Source organism: Haemorhous mexicanus, chromosome 14 (assembly GCF_027477595.1).
Source record: "Haemorhous mexicanus isolate bHaeMex1 chromosome 14, bHaeMex1.pri, whole genome shotgun sequence".
Classification (NCBI taxonomy): domain Eukaryota; kingdom Metazoa; phylum Chordata; class Aves; order Passeriformes; family Fringillidae; genus Haemorhous; species Haemorhous mexicanus.
The window spans coordinates 13,566,691-13,583,253 of NC_082354.1; the positions used below are offsets into that span (position 1 = coordinate 13,566,691).

Genomic DNA, 16,563 nt, shown 5'->3' on the forward strand with positions numbered 1-16,563 from the left:
AAACACTCATTCCTGCAGGCCAAAAGCCTCCCCTCAGCAAACAACACCCAGCAAGATGCAGGTCATTCAATTCAGAGCAATAATTCCCATCCCAGGAAGGCAGAGAAGGTGCAGCTCAAGACACTGCACACAACTCCCATCTGTGGGATGCAGGAACATGCAGCCAACTGCAACAAGCAGGGAGTTATCTCAGGGAAAAGGTGATGTTTCAAAAGCAAAACAAGCAACCGTTTCCACTCTCAGGCTTTGCTTAAAGCAGATGCTATTTGATTTTTAAACCCACACCTATATATAGTTACAGTAAGTGAAAATGTCTGTTGATACTTGTGTTACTCAAAAGTCACTCTAATTATTAGCAACAGCTCCAAGGCCTATGGTGCCTTCTCCAAAGAACCTGCAGGAACATCTCCACTACCATTAACAGGAATACCAGTCCTGACATCAAGGGAGGACCTGTCTGGGAGCAGCCAGAACCCTGCAATGCTGCAGGAAAGAGAAAGGTTTGCAGAACATGGGATTGTCCTGCTCCAGCTCCATCAGTCACTGCCTCCACCTGCACCTCCCATGCATGGAAATCAGCACACACCAACCCACTGCCACCACAACCCTCTGGACTTCAATGGAGCAGAAAGAAAAAGGCTAAAACTCATCAGGGAAGAGCTGCCTGCTGGTTTGCTTCTTACACCGAGTTGTTCCTCCAGCATCAGCCTGTCCCCTCCAAATTGCTTTTATATCTTGCTGTACAAAATGTCTTTTTCTTCTCAGGGAGGCTGGAACATCTCATAGGAATGATGACCGGATTTCACAATATGTGGTTTTGAAGGTTGGTGTTAAATTTGACACTGTAGCTCCAAAGTAATTGTGACTAACCACTAAATCAGCATGTGTAATGGATTCCTCTGAACATTTATAGCTAGCAGTTCCATTATGCTCTAATCTGGAAAATGTCTAAACGACTCTCCACAAAAATTAGATGGGAACATAAATGTCTTGATAAAAACAAGATTCCAGAGATACTCCACTTAACCACAGTGACTTCTAAAACATAATGTCTAGTGCAATAGCATCCACTGGAGTGCAGTCATTTGCTATTTGATTTTTAAACCCATGCTTCAAGACATCAATCTAGAGAGCATCAAGTCTATGTGAAAGGTGAAACAATTAAGAACAAACGTCTAGGGCAGTGCTGGGAACTGCAAGGAGAGTGAGTGGCAGCAAAGGAAATGAGGAGCACCAAGAGGCTGCCTGGGAGCTGTGGAGGGAAGCTGCCTCTCCCTGCTGCCAAAGGGTAAGCTCAAAGTCATCCTGTGCTCCTGGATGCTCAACCCTGCACATCATTTGAATGAAAACCCCTCAGTCCACAGGAGAACAACACACTGTAAGAATTGTCTGTCCTTGTTCAGATTCAGCCTCTTCCTAAAGCTGTGATTTCCAAACTCTGAAGGTCTGGAGATAAGATAACACAGAGGGAGAAGCACCACCTTAAGAGATCTTTTCTGCCCACTCTTATGCAGAAAACAATGCCAGAAAAAGGCCTTTATGCAATCAAAACCACAATAAAAATAATACAATTAGCTAAGCACACAAGAAGCAAAAGAGGGAAGCATTACTGATGCATTCCATTTTCCTGGAAAAGCTTGAACTGTGTTTAAGCAGAGGACAAGTTGAAATTTTCCATTAGTGGAAAAAAAAAAAAAAAGGAAAAAGCTTGTTTAAGGAGAGAAGGGGAAAACCCACTCAGGTTAGTGTTCAAGTACAGTACAATAAATTTTACCACAAAATCTCTGCTAGGCAGAAACCCTGCTCCCAGCCAAAGAAGCAGTGGAGCTTGCAAAAAGGCTGCTCATTTAACACAAAAACTGTGTATAAAATAAAAGGCCATAAGAGAACCCCAATCTCCAAGGAGGGAGGGAACAGACAATTTTTTGACAGTCCTCTCAGAAAATTTTCCTCCAGTGTCCCTGCCTGGGGGGCACCTGGGAGGAGAACAGAAGGTGAGGAAGAGGTGGCTGGGATGGGACTGCTGCAGGTGACCCCAAAGAGCTCGCAGCACTTGCAGCCTGGAGTGATCTCATCTTACTCTGGGCCAGCAGCACAGGCGTCAGTCTAAACCAGGGACTCAAAAACACTTCACCACTACACTTTCCTGAGCTGTACTGAGCTCTCCTACACCACAACCAAGGATCAAAGCCAAGTGATTGCAGCACATCCCAGCCCGGCTCCCTGCATTAAAGCGAAGGGTTTTGCTTTTGTCCTTAACAGAAAGGGATGTTTCATCTCAGCTGCTCAAGCAAAGATGAAAAACCTCTTGCAAAATAAAAGAATGTTGTCCACATGAGCTAAAAAGTCTGTCTTCTGCTCCTCACTTCTCCAAACATCCAAGATTGGCTCCCAGCAGCTAGCACAGCACAGATTTCAGGATCACTCACACTAGCACAGATCATGCCCTTGTACACAAGGACACAATGTACTCTTCAGCTTCCATAAATCCTACAGTAATCTAAATCCAAAAGAAAGCACATCTCCCAAGTCCCAAGTGTAATAGAGCCCAACACAAATTTCCACAAATAAAAAAAAAAGGAATGACTTCTGGCAGCCCAGAACTGCAATTCCTGCCTTTGCATTGCATCCCAAATGCCTCCTTCCCCTTTCCATAGGAAACTACATCAGTTCTCTGCTGTAATCAAAACTATTAGCCATGCCTTAGAAGATACAGTCCTACACAGGCACCATCTGTAAATGCTCATGTGTCCAGTGACTTCTGTCTGCCAAGTGCTTGGTGGGAGGAGATGAGGTTCCCACCCCAAAGCTGTTCTCAATAAGGGTCTTGGGAAGCCAAATACATGAAAGTCACAGGAAAGCATTTGGTAACACCTGCTACCAAAAGAGACCAACTCACTTCACAGACTGTGTTACCTTCTCTTGATGATCAGATTTCAACCTGAGTGCCCATCATCACGAGATGACAGACCTCAGGTTTAACCAACCTAACCTCCATCCTAAACAACTAAAGGTACTAGGAACTCCAGAATGTTCTGAGACACACAAATATCCTTAAAAAGAGTTTTAATCACAAGAGTAAAGAGACCAGAATATAATTTATCTTGCTGGACCATTTTATAAGACATTAAATATTTTTACTGTAAGGGAAAAAAATAAAGTATGATACTGCACTTTATACCCATAACTCTTCTATGATTACAGAGGTTTATTGCAGGAAGCAATTCACCTTCCTGACATCGGATGATACATGAGGAAAAGCAGAAGCAAAAATGTTCTGCTAATTTCAGAAAAATAACATGACGGGAAAAGCAAAACCAACTCTTTAGAGAGTAAACAAGAGAGCCTTAGATTCCTTAAAAAAAGCCTATAATTGCAATTTCCAAAGTACAGTTAATTTGTAACATTTAATACACAAGTTGTCATCAGCCTTAAACCTCAATTTCCAGACTCAGCTGTACCTGGGAGAGCAGCAGGATGGGCTGAGCACACAATCAAATCCTCCAGCACAACCGCTGAGCCTCCGCGGCCGAGCCAGAGAATCTGCTTATATATTTTACAAATAACCAGATCCCTCCATAATCCAGGCTCTGAGAAATTTTTATCTCACCATGAGCTCAGTTATTCTTAAGTCCTTTCTGTGTTTTTTTCTCTAGGCTGCCTGATACACTGACCAATTTTATAAAAAGGATTGGCTGACGGGAGGTCTGGATTCAGGTCAAACAGAGTTGGCCTTTTCAATGTGCTCTTTCAGATGCTGGTAGAAAACAGATCTAAAACTCCCATTTTCACCTATACCCTCAAACAAACCAGGATGCTGCCCAGGATAGGCATCTCTTCCTACAGCCTTCTCCTGCAGAGGCCTGGCTGTTACACAGAGTCTGAAGCAGCTGCTGCTTTTGGCTCTCCATGTCCCCAAACCAAGGCTGATATACAGCCAGGATGGACAACATCACATGGAGGCATCAACTTACCCAACCTCTCCCCAGGTCTTTGGGTCCTGTAACAGGGAATCTCCACTTTCACTTGTCTCAGCAAGTCTCTGGACCCTGCACCCTCTGCTTGTCTTGGCGCACACACAGCTGCAGCACTGACCACCCCAAGGCGTAAGACAGCAAGAATTGCAGCAGGGGAAAGCTGGCATCCCAAACATGAGAGAAAACACTCAAAAGCCCAAGTCTGCAGAGCACAAAACTTTGCCACTCCAGGGCAGCAAAACGTGCTGACACTGTTACTGATCCCTATTCTGCAAAGCCCTGAGCAATAAATTTAAACACTTTGAGCCTATGCTTAAGCGATATACTTAAGTACTTTTGGTAACACAACAGAGTTCAGGCTTGACAAGACATAGTTTGTGTGCCTCTTAAAACCTAGTGATGCACAACCTCCTTCTGATCCCATCTCCAGAAATATCAGCACTATTATGTGCTTACACTTAGATGTTCCAATAAATAAATTTAAAAACATTTATGGCAGATTTTTCCAAAAGCTGTATTGTACCAAACCCCAGGTCACATGCAATTAGCACTTTCATCCTTGCAAGCAACAAAATAGCTCAGTAATTCAAAACACAGGGCAGTGCTAACACATTTCCTGTATAGTATTTTCTGCTGCTTGTACTTCTAGCAAAACTGCAATTTCTTCTTGCACATGGTAGCATGTTAACTATACCACAAAATACTGGGTGATAAAGCAGCTTGCAGAACTCCTTCCCAGTCCAAATTCATCCCTAGCCACTGCCCTCTTGTTCAGCTGTTCTGCATCACTGCTAGCAAACTGTGAGCTCCAATCTCCAGCAGGTATTATCAGCAATACCCCATAAATCTAACTCAGTAAGGAAGTTGTCTCTATCCATAAAATTCTGAGAGTGCTCGTATTCCAACCCAGAACACTGCTGACATCCAAAATGCAACTATCAGCATGGAAAGTGAGCTAGTAGAAGGCTGGCTCATCTCAGGAAATGTAGCTGCAGGTGCAACTACTCTTTTCATTTGTTTTCTGCCTCTTCTCTGGAAATGGGATATAAAAAAGGCTTTCATAACTCTGCTTTGCCAAATCCATTGGTTGTGTTCATGGGCTCACCTGGGGTCTCTCTGAAGCAGGACTGACTTAAATGGCAATAACAGACAGTCTTGCAAATGAACAGAGTTTAAGAGATACAAGGAACTGACTTCTAAAGGAAGTCTCATGTCAAGGAACTGAAGCTTCTCCTAGGTCTCTGCCACCACTGTGCCTTCTGATGGTCTAGTCCCCTCCAGTCTGAGCAGCTGCAGCTTTGACAGCCACCAGACAAAGCAGCAGCTTAAAGCACAGCACTTTCACTCCCACTGACTTTGGTCGGGACATCTGGTGTCAGATATCCAAGACCTCCTCTTTGGAGGGCAGGTCCTGGCTTTTTTCACTACACCCTTCAGTCAGAGCACCAGGTTCACAAACACACCTGCAGAGCAGGGACAACTGTACTTAGGATCTTCTTACGTTGCTCCTTTCAAAGACCAAAGTTGTACACTGCTTCATCCATGAAAAGGGGTGAAAACAAGATGATGAAAGAGGTCTGGCCTGGAAGCACTGAGTGGTGTGACCCCATACCAGCAGCCAAATGGACAGGGAGCTTCCCTCTTACCTTCCTAGGAAGGGAAGGAACACCACAGCCCTCCCAGGACACCAGCACACACATGGCAGGCTGCAGTCACCAGTCACTACAGCACTCTGGTTTTCTATTTAAACACTACAGCTTCCCTAAATTCAATCTGAACACAATATTTCCAGTGCCTCTACCTAGGACTAGTCACATAGGCAGCAAAGCTACTACACGCAGCCAGGCTAGGAAATCCAACCTCCTTTATGCTATGTACAAAGATACCCTCGTGCAAAGAGCTGAATTACAGAGACAAGGCAGTGGCTGAGAGGAGATGACAAACTTGGTGATGAAGACAGGACTCACCCCATGTATAATGTCCTGGCTCCTCAAATCCCACTCTCATGTTTATGTACCACTTTTCCTTCATGCAGACCAGAATTAAGCAGCAACATGCCACCTCAAAGCCAAACAACTGACCTTTATCATCAGCTGCATTTGAAAGCAAAAATTCTACCCCACATTTTATTGACCTATAGCTACTGGAAATCACCAAAGTAAAAAAAAAACCCAAACCTACTGAAGTTTTGGCTAAAGATGTGCACTTAGTAAAAGAGAAAATGGGGTGACCATGCCACGACAACCTTGTTCTCTTACCAGAGATTGACTTGCAGCACACAAGAATTGAAGGAGTTAAAGACTAATTTGTGCCATTTATGTTTTTGCAAGTCACTCAGCTACCATCCAGCAGGCACATCCTGTTGTGTCTGACATTTCCTTGAGCACTTTTGTCTTCTCCCTTCTCTGTGCTACCACTGCTCTGATTAGATCCAACACCCCCCAAAGAAAAAGAAACAGCTCTGTGAAAGGCAGAAGCCACACAGCCATCTTCCTCCTCTTCTACAGCTGGTGGAATTAGTTCCAGGAGGAACAAAACCTGCCACTCTTCTAGAAATACTGCAGGGACAGACCCTTCTCCTGCCTCCAGCCCCCTTGGAGTCCTCCACGGGGAAGAGAACCCCCACAGCACCTTCACCATCAAGATGAGTTAACTGCTGGCAAAAAACATGATAAAGTTAAGTACCTGGAAGGTTTTGCTTAAGCAGGACAGGAGCTTATTCCAAATAGCTTTCTCTGAACCCACAGTAAAAAAAAAACTTACTACCTCAGAATGGCTTGGGATTGCTCCAGGGACTAACTTTCCCACAGGCAAAAGGAAATGCTCTCCCCTCAGTTACCCTGAAAAAGAAACTCTCAAAAGCAGCTTCTCTGGCTCTGACCAAGGAAACATTGTTTTGCTTAACAGGGGGGTTAAAACAGTTGCTTTTCTCTGAACCCAAGAAAGGCTGGGGAAAATAATCAGTGGCAGAGAGTGTTTCAGTCACTGGATTTGGGCGTCTGCCGAAGGATCTTACAGTTCAAACAGAGCACTGAATGAGCAGATTGCCATTGCTGGGAGCCTTGCAATGTTTTAATTTAGCCAAAAAAAAAAAAAAAAAAAAAAAGGATTTATGGCAGAATTGATCTTCCAGCTACTTGGACCTCTAAGAGCATCAAAACTGCACAATCCTTTTGATTACGGGAAATTAGGAGCATTTGCTACAAGGATCTCATGAAAGGCACACTCTTCTTCATGCCTTTATGGAGATGTGCAAAATCATTTATGCTGCAAGATTATCTCCCTCGTAGCTGCATATATTTAGTTATATTACATCAAAAGTTTGGCTCCTTCAGAGTTGGATAAGCAGCTGAGAAGCAAGAAGTAACATGATTTGAGTCTCACCCCTAATGGATCTTATGATTTATAGGCCTCCAAAGACTAATGATTTTTTTCAAGACTAAAAAAGAGGAGATTTCATTCAAAGCTGTATATAATAGCTTAAATGGATTCTGTCTTTAAAAGCATGAACAACTCAGAAAGAAGGCAAAAGTCGGGGAAGGAAAAAAAAAAGCTGGTCCTAATTGCCACTTATTCAAAAACATTATCTTGTTACATGCATATATTCACTATCCACCCAGAGATATGGGAGTGGATGGAAAAGGCAACAGCACTCTAAGTGTTTAGACTTTCTATTTCCACAAAACCCACCCCACTCGATGTTAAACACAGGTCCCACCCAATGAAAACATATTAAAGGAAATCTACATTGGCTGTTTACATCAGCAATATGAACTTAAATGCAAAAGAATAGATTGCTTTGGCTTCTTAGTCTCACATTAGCAAATGCAATTATCTTTCATTAATTTTACAGTGTTCACAGTAGAAATTAAATAATTTCTTCATGTCTAAGAAAAACTTTACCGTGTTAATTATTCATAAATACCAAAGTCTCCTACTTATTACTCATCACAAATGTGATTCGTTTCAATAACGCCTGAATAATTCGGTGCTACCCTATTAGTCCCAGAACACAATGTACAACTGCCAGCATCAGCAAGTCAATCACAAACAATAATCCACGCTTGCCAGCTGCCAAGGAAGAAGAGGAGGAGGAAGGAGGAGGCAGTAATGGCAGAATGGCATTTTCCCCCCACCCCAGTCATCGTGCTGCCTCCATCATCCCATGGAAAAGGAGAGTCCCACATCTCCTCTCCTGGTGGGCTTTGCTTCCACCCAAGATGCTGCAGACTCAGGAACTGCTCGGCTGAGAATTCCATCCCCAAACTGGGAGCAGGGAACCAGGCTCCCAAGGGATGAAGGCAGCAGCTGAGGATGCTCCACAGCTTTGCTTCCCTGCCTATTTACATCTGGGCAGGCAGCTATCCAGCAATGGGAATTAACTGATCGAGAAGGGAAAGGGAGATTAATCCTCACAAGTATGTAAGGAGCCTACAAGGATAATTCCAAAAATGGCTGAGGGCTGCTCACCCACAGTAATCCCTGCAGAGTGAAACAAAGCCCAGGCACCATAGCTGCAGCAAAGTGGTTAAATCAGGAATTACCCTGAGTTTGGTGCCCTGGCCGCTTGGCTGCTCAGCATGTTGAGCCTATGGGAGGGGAAGGGATGACTGAAAAGTTACTGCAGGAATAAAATAAGCTGAATATGCTGGAGTTACAAGATTTTGTATTATTTCTTCAGTAACTTAAATATAAACTTGTCCACATCACCAAAATCATAGAGTTGCACCAAATCATAAATACATATATATATATGTAATTTTTTTCAATAAAAATGTCAAGAAAACCTTTGACACAAGGTTTATTTGACATGGGTTCCATCCAGCCCAGCTGTCCTGCCCTTGGCATGGCTCCCAGAGGCATCCTGGACCCTGATGCACTTCCCAAAGCCCGTATCTTCTCAGGAAGACCCATTCCAGCATCCCATTTTCAGTCACATATCAATTATTTTTGCTTTCTAGCAAGTTACATGAGCTAATTTGGGCTGAAGCCATACAGAAATGCTGCCTTTATTATTACAGTTGTGGAGAAAGTAAATTAATGCAAAGGATTGCACACAGAGGCCTAATCCATTTGAGGTAAATCAATGCATTGCACATTTAAATTGCTCTGCTTTCCTTCAGAAAAGTACATTGAAGTGATTCATTAGGCACTGAACTGTTCACAGAAACAGACCAATTCTCTTAGGCATGCCAGTGCATCTCTGCTAGTTAAATTTAAAAAGCAATCAAATCTACTAATAAGTCCTTTTTGCCGACATTTACATCAGTAGAGAACATGATTCCTGACAATTCAGATTAAATAAATGAAGCACAAATTAATCTCAGTTAATATGTCTCAGAACCAACGCTCGACTTGTTAAACTTAAAAATCTGTCTTTTAATAAAAATAACTTATTGGCAACGCCTGACTTCCAAGCGCCTTTGATAACCTTTAATAAAGGTTATAAAGTTATCAAGAGGGATCACAAGGCACAATCTGTGTCTATTTTAATACAGTCAAAGCATTTATTTATAGTTTAATTTGAATATTTATAAATTCCAAAAGAAAACTTAACAGAAAGGTACCCTTTTAATAAAAAGTAATCAATTCTTAGTACAGCAGCACCATGTCACAGTGTTCAAATTCCCACTCTCTTCTTTAGGGAGGACCAGCTCAGATAACATATGGAATAAACAATTCAGGGTATAACACCCGTGCCTCATTTCTTGCTCTACTGCAATCACTGGGGGTTATTTCTGCAACAATTAATGCCTTCTCTCTACCCACAAGAAATTCTCCAAATTTAAAGTTAAAGGCAATATGAAACATATAATTTCAAATAACTGAAAGTAAATTTGCACCTTATTAAAGACTTAGAGAACTGAAGAGACCTAATATGAAAAATTATTTTTTAATCCCTTCAAGAAGTCCAACACTTTATCTGCAAAACCAGCAATATCAATTTAGAGAGCTTTACAAGTCCTATAGTCCAAATCTAAAAAACCCATGAACTTCAGTGTATAACCAAGCCTTTCAAGGTTAGTCCTTGTAATGGGATTAGGTGAAAGAAACACTTGTACTTGTGAAAATAGTGCCTTGCCCTTCCCCTCAAAACCCCTTTTTCACTCTGTAGGCTGGTCCACTGCTTGTACTGCTTTGGTCCCCACTGGTGCCATGCAGGAGAATTCAGCTGCTGGAGATGCACATGGGTGGCAAGACTGCACCCACTGCAAATCCCCACCCTGCAACCACCAGGCTGAAACAAGCAGGGGTATCAGGAAATCCTGCTGATCAATGAAGCAGCTCAGAGCCACTCAGGCCTGGCAGCATCTCTGCAAAAGCTCTGGGATTTCGCTGGTTTTTTGTTTTTGTTTGTTTTGTTTTGTTGTTGTTTGGTGGTTTCGGTGATTTGTTGTTTTGGGTTGTTTTTTTTTTTTTTTTTTTGCTTTATAATTGTTGCTCAGTTTTTCCTGGGGGGTTTCAGTAGTGTGTATTTCAAGGGCAGGCAGGCACCCCTCTTGGTGCTCTGGCCAGAGCCCAAGTTACAGCAGGTCACCCCATCTGCTCACTCACAGCCTCCCGCTCAGCTGTGCTGGTCCCCTCTCTCCCCAGGCAGCCCCCCAGGCTCCACCCCAGCACTGGGGACTTTATCCTGGGAAATGGTGTCAGCTCCACCAGCTCCACAGGTTTTAAATTGTCCACCTCCTGCTGCAGCCTGCATTATGCACCCAAAGTCTTGGGGCACCATGGGATCCTAAAGCACCTCTTCAGCCTACAATGGGTTTGGTGCTGATTTATGGGGCTTAACTATTCCCCAACTTCCACCACCACAGGTGAAACACTGAGTTCATCCACTTGCACAGCTCTGTAACACCTCTGCAGGAGGGAGAGGCACACTCAAAGGCTGCTAAGAACCAAACCCTTCAAATGAATTTTCTCTCCCTGGCAGTGCTTTGGTGATGGTTTTCCTCCTCCACACCAAAGCAGTTCACTGGGAAACTGTTACCAAGACCTTTGTAGCTACCTACACACTGCGCCATAACAAAAACTCACTGTGGGAAAACTAAAAACTAAACTAACCCCACCTCAGTTAGAGCCAGTACTGCAGAGCTCAGAGTAGATGACTCCACATTTTCAAGAGCATGTGGATTAATCTGTTCAGCCAACAGAGACACACACTGTACTTCCAGTTTGCTAGGAAATGTTTCAACCTTTTTTTCCTCAGATTTTTGTAAGACTCAGCTTGGAAGGGTTGCAGTAACACGCAGGGACAAGATAAGAACACCCATGCATTGCCAGCAGCCTCTGCCCCACATCACAACAGCCTGGTGCCAACATCAGGCCTCCCAAAAGCCAGCAGGCACCAACCTGGTCCAACAGGCTTGCACCAGCAGCACGAAGTTTCTTCCAATCTCAGACTTTCTGGCTCCAGAGGCAGTTCTACAAGCTCGTTCTCCTTTCAACAGGGAACATCTCCTTCCTTTAATGCTACCCAGGAGGAACATCACATACAGCCTGACCTTCAACCACAACCACATCGCTCACCCAACGAGGGGACAAAGCCATGACACCACTTAAGAATGCTGGTACCTGCATTTGCTCCTATGTCTCATTACAGTTTCCTGTCTAACCTCAAGGCCTTTTGTTTCTTGCAATGGTGCCACTGGATTTACTGCTATAGACAACTTCAGCAGACACTTCCCATAGTAATTAGCCAGAGCTGAGAGAAATCTCAGTTCTGTGATGCACAGTTACTTTGGATGCTGCCTCCGTTCAGTCTGCCAAAAGCTTTGAGGCTTCCACAATCAATCAAGTGACCCAAGTCAGTCACTCATGACTAGGAAAAAGCACATTTCTCCTTTCTCACCACTGGTGCCAAGAAGCTGAGACAATCCCCTCCTTTCTGCCACCACCATCAGCCCATTCCACACACCTCCCAAGTGGCAGATCCAGAGCACTGAAAGCATCAATTTTGCCTACACCTTCCCCCTTCCCTCTTCTGTGATTTCTGGATGCTGCAGTGGTGAGCAGGGCTGATAGAACACGAGACAAACAAGAACAGGAGCATACAGAACATGCACCCCAATGGGATCCAAGGAGAGAAACCCAAAAATCCCTCCCCCCACACAACACCAGAAAACCATGTTCCTCCAGGGAAAGAAAGAGCCAAAGAAGGAGAAGATCTATTTACCTGCCTGCTACTTATTAAGGAGCACAAGCCACCCTTACAAAGAAAAGGAAGTTTTGGGAACCTATATGCTCAGACAGGAAAGGACCATGGTGTTAAATCTACCTCAGGATTGTGTTAAAGCACAATAACCATCCTGAGTGCTTCTACTGCTCCACTGAAGGAATCTGTGCTCCAAACCTGAATTCCCAGAGAAAACAGAGGCAGACTACTAACAGAATTAAGAGCAGATACTGCAGGATGACTGCTGCAAGCAGCAAGGTTCTTCATGTGTACACCCTCCAGGCTGACCCCATCCCATCCTAGCACAGAGATGCTCTATAGCTGGTGCTGAGCATTGCATGGTCCAGGACAGAGCTTCCTCCAGACTAACAAAGACTCAACTTTCAAAGAAACCCCTAGAGACCAGTCCAGGTAACCAGCAATCTGACAAATCTTGCCATGCCTGAAAAGACAAACACCTGTGCAAAGTAATCTCACATAGGTGCAAGCTAAAAGCTTTGATGGGTATTTCCAGACAAGGCTACACAGCCCCGAGACAGTAACTACAGACTGCTTGATGCAGCTGCCCAGGAGTTCAAATCACTCTTACAACAGGTCTTACTTTTCAATCACCTCAACTATAAATGCCTTTTCTATAAATTCCTACCCTTATCAAGCCAAGGTTCACTTGAGAAAATTCTTCTCTGCTCCTGATAGAATTCTTCTCCCTGCCCTCACAACGCTCCCCAAATGGGCCTTGCACTCCCCCAAGCTGCTTCCCCTTCTCTCAGGATTTACACACCAGGGACTTCCTTTCCCTTCCCACCAGCACTTATGACCCAGGTCAGTCAGGCCTCCCTCTAAAAACCTCAGTTCAGGAATAGCCAGGCTGACCCGCTTGGAGCCAGCACGGCTTCCCAGCTTGGACACCCCCATCCCACACCTACTGCTGCTCTGAAAGCAGCTTTTATCTGCCCAGAAAGGGCTTAGACTTCCTGTCTGCTACTGGCAGTAGGTAGAGCTGCTAATTAACCAGTTGTCAGCTGAACCGCTGCTAAATCGAGAGCACAAACTAAAATTAAAGACGAGGTATTAAAATGGGCAGAAAGACTTGAAAGGACTATTGTTCATTTAAGAACTTCTCTTCCTGTATTTTTTAAACATTTAGAAATTGCAGTCCAAATAATTGCTTGTCAAGACATTTTTTTGGAGAATAACTGTAGCTATTCAGCAAGCTGTGTAATTAGGTTATTAAAAGCATAATATCATTTGGAAGGCTTTGAGAGAGTAGACCTCTACCTAACACAAAATCATCAAAGCTTCATTTTCCTCCCTCTCTCCTGGCTTCAATCCCAAGTCACAAGTCCTAGCGACCTCTCAGAAGTCAGCTGTGACAGCAGACATTGTTTATAGGATGAGGAACCATCGCTCTGAACTCCTGAGGAGGAACATGCACCACTTCCATTCCAACTCAGGAAAGCATGTCTGGTATCCAACAAAGGAAAAAAATCCAAAGCCAAAAGCTGCAGACAAAACCCCAGCTCTCCAAGCCTGATGTTCCCTTCCCCCTCAGGTGGTGGGTTCAGGACAAGGAGCCTCCCATTTTTCTGGAGGACACAGATAAGACCAAGCACAGACAGACTTGTCTCAAGGAAAGGAAGGAAATCCCTGACCCACAGGTACAGCACTGCAGGCCAGGCCCATCTCTGGAGAAAGAGGAACACTGGAAGCAGTACAGCAAAACAGAGCACATGTTATGTGATTTACATTTCTGCTGACAAACAACACGTTTTTAGGACAGGTAAAATAAACTATGTAGCTGCAAGGCTCAGCAGCCTGAAACCAGGAAGCTAGTAGACCCAGAGGGCAAGGAATTGGTCCTGATGTTAGCAAATGGGATGTGACAAAAATTAGACAATTAAAATTTAAAGCAGTAGGGAAGACAAAAGAGCAGGAATCACAATAGCCAAGTCTGATGAAGAGCTGCTCCTTGGTACAGGACCATAATGATGCTAAGCATTTTTCTACTAGATGGCAGTGTAGTGTCACACTATATAAAAGGAATTCTAGAAAGAAATTGCTTTGTATTACAAGTGAATCTGTGCTTAGACTTGACTTCAGATAGCATGATATATAACAGCAGCCTCTTTGTAAAGGGACCTGCCTTTAGTCTCACAGTGCAATAGGAGTGATACTCTAGTTTCTAATTTCCCACAAAAGAGGGGGAAATGACACTGAAATCCTGAGCAGTTCTGCTACACGGTACAGCCACAGACAAGCTCCTGAGTCTGTTACAACCGAAGGTGGGCTCTGATCAAATAGCTGCGGGAGAGGAGGAAGCAGGTCCTCACTGCTCAGGAGGAAAAGCCCCTGGACTTCTGAAAGGCAGGGCAACTTTTAGGCAACACCCTTGCTATGGTCAGGGGAGGTTGGCAACTTCGAGGGAAGATCCAGGGATAAGAAGAGAGCAGTGCCACAAAAATCCAAAATGCAAGCGCAAAATGATTAAGATTAGGGCTGAAGAATGACTCAAATATTTGCAGGTAACTGAGCCATAACAGTAACCTTTACTTTGCATGGCCACCATCCTGAAGCCAAACTTCAGGTACCAGGAAGATTCAGTGGCTCACCAACACTCCCAAAACCAACATTAATTCTTGGCGCACACTGGAGCTGCAGGAGCTCTGTACAGCCAAAGATGGAAAAGCTCTGGGGGAAGCTCGCAGGCAGCCGAAGCACCCTCCCTCCTGCGAGAGCCGCACGGGGGTCCCCAAGCTGTGGGGCTGCCAGGCCTGTTCCCGTGTCACCGGGCTCATCACCCCCGTCCTCTCGCCACCAGCGGTCACAACCGCGACAGCCGGAGGGACATCACTTCCATCACCTCCCTGCCGGCGGAGCGGGGCAGCTTTTGCCCGCTCTGCAGAGCTCGGGGCGCGCTGCGCCCACCGGTGCGGCTCCCGGAGGTGCCAGCCGCTCCGTGCCGGGATGCTGGGCTCACAGCGCGCTCCCCCTCCCTCCTCCTCCCGCCGCCGCAGCATCCCCGGCACGGCTGCGCCCCGCGGGCCATCGCCCGTCCCGCCGCCGCCGCAGAGAGCCCCCCGGGGCACGGCCTCACCTGGAGGGCCGGAGCCGCACCTCCTTCTTGCTGTCCACCACGGAGGGCACGCAGTTGGTGAGCTCGGTCCAGTCGGCGTGCAGCCCGCAGCTCCAGCCGGTGGAGAAGCGGGAGAAGAGCCAGGTCTCCCGCTTGCCGGGCCGGTGGCAGGTGCACTTCTTCTGCCCGGCGCGGCACTCGCAGGGCTGCTCCAGCTGGATGTTGCGGACCAGGTGCCGCCCGAAGGTGGTGCCGCCCGTCTTCTGGATGTGCAGGAACACGATCAGGTCGTCCCCCTTGATGTTGAAGTCCACCCGCCGCAGCAAGTCGTCGGCGGAGAAATTGAAACGGGGAACGAAACGCGCCGGCGTCTCGTCCTCCGCCCGGTACGGGTCGGCGGCGGCGGCGGGGCTGAGAGCGCGGAGCCGCAGCAGCTGGCACTCGGTGCCCGGGCAGACGTACTGCAGCACGATCACGGCGAAGAGGAAGAGCATCACCAGCGCCAGCAGCACCTTGTGGGACCGGTCCTCCATCGTCGCCGGGAGCGCCGCGCATCGCCGCCGCCGCCCCGCTCAGAGCCTCCGCAGCCGCCGCCGCCTCCGCCGCGGCGGGACCCGCGCCGCCGCCATCGCCCGCCGCTGCCCACGGCCCTTCCCGGCAGCCCCCGCGCCCGGCCCCGCCGCTCCTCCGCCCGCCCCGCCGCGGCCGCGCCCCCTCCCGGTCCCGGCTCCGCCCCCGTCGGGACCGCCCCGCGCGGCCGCTCCGGCTCCGGCACCGGTACGGGGACAGCGCCGGTACCGCCTCCTCCCCGCCTCGCCGGGACCGCCCCGAGCTGCCACTCCGCTCCGGCACCGGCACCGGAGCGGGACAACACCGGCACCGCCTCCTCCACCCCCGCCGGGACCGCCCCGTGCGGCCGCTCCGCTCCGCACCGGCGCCGGGACGGCACCGCCCCACCCTCCAGGTCGCTTCGCACCAGCCCCGAGAATGGGACGGGGAATGGGACCGAGACTGGGACTTCTCCGGCAACGGCACCAGGACTGGGACCATACCGACACCGCGCTCCACGCACGGACCGGGACTGGCACGGCGCCGGGACCGGCGCTCCCGCCGGCGGCAGCCGTCGCGCACACCGAGGGTGCTCTGAGCGCGGCCGGCCCGGGGCGCACCGCGCTGCTCCGTCCCGCAGTGCCCGTGCCGGAGCGGGCAGCGGCCCGAGGAGCGGTGCATGAGTGCCCGGTGCCCGCCGTGCCCGCCGCGGGGTCCGCGGGCAGCGCGGGGCGCAGGCGGACGGGGCCGTTCCGCAGGGAGCGGCCAGGTCACGGTCAGCGGCCGCGGAG

The 16,563-nt window shown here is 47.3% G+C and overlaps 1 protein-coding gene across 1 annotated transcript in view; it reads right to left on the reverse strand.

Annotated features, from left to right (window-relative positions):
* The window catches only part of HS6ST2 (heparan sulfate 6-O-sulfotransferase 2), a 127,203-nt gene extending 111,360 nt beyond the window's left edge, over nt 1-15,843 (reverse strand). The window contains exon 1 of the mRNA XM_059859022.1: nt 15,245-15,843. Within this exon, the coding sequence (XP_059715005.1) occupies nt 15,245-15,756 (512 nt within the window). The 5' untranslated portion in view covers nt 15,757-15,843. The remainder of the gene's footprint in view (nt 1-15,244) is intronic.
* Nucleotides 15,844-16,563: the final 720 nt, after the last annotated feature.